This window comes from Cetorhinus maximus, unplaced genomic scaffold, assembly GCF_964194155.1.
Source record: "Cetorhinus maximus unplaced genomic scaffold, sCetMax3.hap1.1 HAP1_SCAFFOLD_3572, whole genome shotgun sequence".
NCBI classification, from domain to species: Eukaryota; Metazoa; Chordata; class Chondrichthyes; order Lamniformes; family Cetorhinidae; genus Cetorhinus; species Cetorhinus maximus.
In genome coordinates, this window is record NW_027599481.1 from 17,501 (window position 1) to 20,685 (window position 3,185).

The 3,185-nt window shown below is 62.3% G+C and overlaps 1 protein-coding gene across 1 annotated transcript in view; it reads left to right on the forward strand.

Moving 5' to 3' along the window:
* LOC144678084 (plexin A3-like) overlaps nucleotides 1–1,569 on the forward strand; it is a gene marked incomplete at both ends in the record, with an annotated part of 17,298 nt that extends 15,729 nt beyond the window's left edge. Inside the window, 1 exon segment of the mRNA XM_078538001.1 lies at nucleotides 1,357–1,569. Coding sequence (XP_078394127.1) covers nucleotides 1,357–1,569 — 213 coding nt within the window.
* Nucleotides 1,570–3,185: the final 1,616 nt, after the last annotated feature.

A 3,185-nucleotide genomic window follows, 5' to 3' on the forward strand; every position in this document is an offset into this window, starting at 1 on the left:
CACCCCTCCCTATCTCTGTAACCTCCCTCAGCCCCTACAACCCTCCCTATCTCTGTAACCTCCTCCAGCCCCTACACCCCTCCCTATCTCTGTAACCTCCTACAACCCCTACAACCCTCCCTATCTCTGTAACCTCCTACAACCCCTACAACCCTCCCTATCTCTGTAACCCCCCCTCAGCCCCTACAACCCTCCCTATCACTGTAACCTCCTCCAACCCCTACAACCCTCCCGATCTCTGTAACCTCCTCCAACCCCTACAACCCTCCCTATCTCTGTAACCCCCCCTCAGCCCCTACAACCCTCCCTATCACTGTAACCTCCTCCAACCCCTACAACCCTCCCTATCTCTGTAACCTCCTCCAGCCCCTACAACACTCCCTATCTCTGTAACCTCCTCCCACACCTACAACCCTCCCTATCTCCGTAACCTTCTCCAGCCCCTACACCTCTCCCTATCTCTGTAACCTCCTCCAGCCCCTACAACCCTCCCTATCTCTGTAACCTCCTCCAGCCCCTACAACTCTCCCTATCTCTGTAACCTCCTCCAGCCCCTACAACCCTCCCTATCTCTGTAACCTCCCCCAGCCCCCTACAACCCTCCCTATCTCTGTAACCTCCTCCAGCCCCTACAACCCTCCCTATCTCGGTAACCTCCTCAAGCCCCTACACCCCTCCCTATCCCTGTAACCTCCCCCAGCCCCCTACAACCCTCCCTATCTCTCTAACCTCCTCCAGCCCCTACAACCCTCCCTATCTCTGTAGCCTCCTCCAGCCCCTATAACCCTCCCTATCTCTGTAACCTCCTCCAGCCCTGACACCCCTCCCTATCTCTGTAACCTCCTCCAGCCCTGACACTAGCTCCGGGGAGTGGTCGAGGTGAAGAGTGTCGATGTGTTTAATGGGAGTTGTGTGTGGGGCGGGCAGAGTGGGAGTAGAGGGTCACAATGATAGATTCAGATGAGGAACAATGGGAGGAGGATTGGGCTAGCAGGGGCTGGCTGGGCCAAACGGCCTGCCTCTGAGCTGGACATCCGACACATGTAACCTTTTGGTCAGCGGAGCCCAAAGCAGAGGGGCTGCTGTAAACCTCCCCGCAATTGTTGACGTCTGTACGTTGCTTTGCGTTCAGCTTGGTCCCTGGTCACTGCTCAGATTGTAACCCCCTCTCACTCCCCGTTCTAATCCCCTCTCACTCCCTGTTCTAATCCCCTCTCACTCCCTGTTCTAATCCCCTCTCACTCCCTGTTCTAATCCCCTCTCACTCCCCGTTCTAATCCCCTCTCACTCCCTGTTCTAATCCCCTCTCACTCCCCGTTCTAATCCCCTCTATCTCCCCGTTCTGTTCCTCCCCAGCCTCCCGCTGCGATTCTGGGTGAACGTCATCAAGAACCCCCAGTTCGTCTTCGACGTCCACAAGAGCAGCATCACCGACGCCTGCCTCTCGGTCGTGGCTCAGACATTTATGGACTCGTGCTCCACCTCCGAGCACCGGCTAGGCAAGGACTCACCCTCCAACAAGCTCCTGTACGCCAAAGACATCCCCAACTACAAGACCTGGGTGGAAAGGTGGGTGTGACTCATTCCCGTGATCGGTGTGTCTCCCCGCGATCGGTGTGTCTCCCCGCGATCGGTGTGTCTCCCCGCGATCGGTGTGTCTCCCCTCGATCGGTGTGTCTCCCCGCGATCGGTGTGTCTCCCCGCGATCGGTGTGTCTCCCCTCGATCGGTGTGTCTCCCCGCGATCGGTGTCACTCCCCCGCGATCGGTGTGTCTCCCCGCGATCGGTGTGTCTCCCCGCGATCGGTGTGTCTCCCCCGCGATCGGTGTGTCTCCCCGCGATCGGTGTGTCTCCCCCGCGATCGGTGCGACTCCCCGCGATCGGTGTGTCTCCCCGCGATCGGTGTTACTCCCTGCGATCGGTGTGTCTCCCCGCGATCGGTGTGTCTCCCCCGCGATCGGTGCGACTCCCCGCGATCGGTGTGTCTCCCCGCGATCGGTGTGTCTCCCCGTGATCGGTGTGACTCCCCGCGATCGGTGTGACTCCCCGCGATCGGTGTCTCTCCCCGCGATCGGTGTGTCTCCCCCGCGATCGGTGTGACTCCCCGCGATCGGTGTGACTCCCCGCGATCGGTGTGTCTCCCCCGCGATCGGTGTGACTCCCCGCGATCGGTGTGTCTCCCCGCGATCGGTGTGTCTCCCCCGCGATCGGTGTGTCTCCCCGCGATCGGTGTGTCTCCCCCGCGATCGGTGTGTCTCCCCGCGATCGGTGTGTCTCTCCCCGCGATCGGTGTGTCTCCCCGCGATCGGTGTGACTCCCCGCGATCGGTGTGTCTCCCCCGCGATCGGTGTGACTCCCCGCGATCGGTGTGTCTCCCCCGCGATCGGTGTGTCTCCCCGCGATCGGTGTGTCTCCCCGCGATCGGTGTGACTCCCCGCGATCGGTGTGTCTCCCCGCGATCGGTGTGTCTCCCCGCGATCGGTGTGTCTCCCCGCGATCGGTGTGACTCCCCGCGATCGGTGTGACTCCCCGCGATCGGTGTGTCTCCCCGCGATCGGTGTCTCTCCCCGCGATCGGTGTGTCTCCCCGCGATCGGTGTGTCTCCCCCGCGATCGGTGTGACTCCCCGCGATCGGTGTGTCTCCCCCGCGATCGGTGTGTCTCCCCGCGATCGGTGTGTCTCCCCGCGATCGGTGTGACTCCCCGTGATCGGTGTGTCTCCCCGCGATCGGTGTGTCTCCCCGTGATCGGTGTGTCTCCCCGCGATCGGTGTATCTCCCCGCGATCGGTGTGTCTCCCCCGCGATCGGTGTGTCTTCCGGCGATCGGTGTGTCTCCCCCGCGATCGGTGTGTCTCCCCGCGATCGGTGTGTCTCCCCGTGATCGGTGTGTCTCCCCGCGATCGGTGTGTCTCCCCCGCGATCGGTGTGTCTCCCCGCGATCGGTGTGTCTCCCCGTGATCGGTGTGTCTCCCCGCGATCGGTGTGTCTCCCCGCGATCGGTGTGTCTCCCCCGCGATCGGTGTGTCTCCCCGCGATCGGTGTCTCTCCCCGCGATCGGTGTCTCTCCCCGCGATCGGTGTGTCTCCCCGCGATCGGTGTGTCTCCCCGCGATCGGTGTGACTCCCCGTGATCGGTGTGACTCCCCGTGATCGGTGTGACTCCCCTCGATCGGTGTGTCTCCCCGC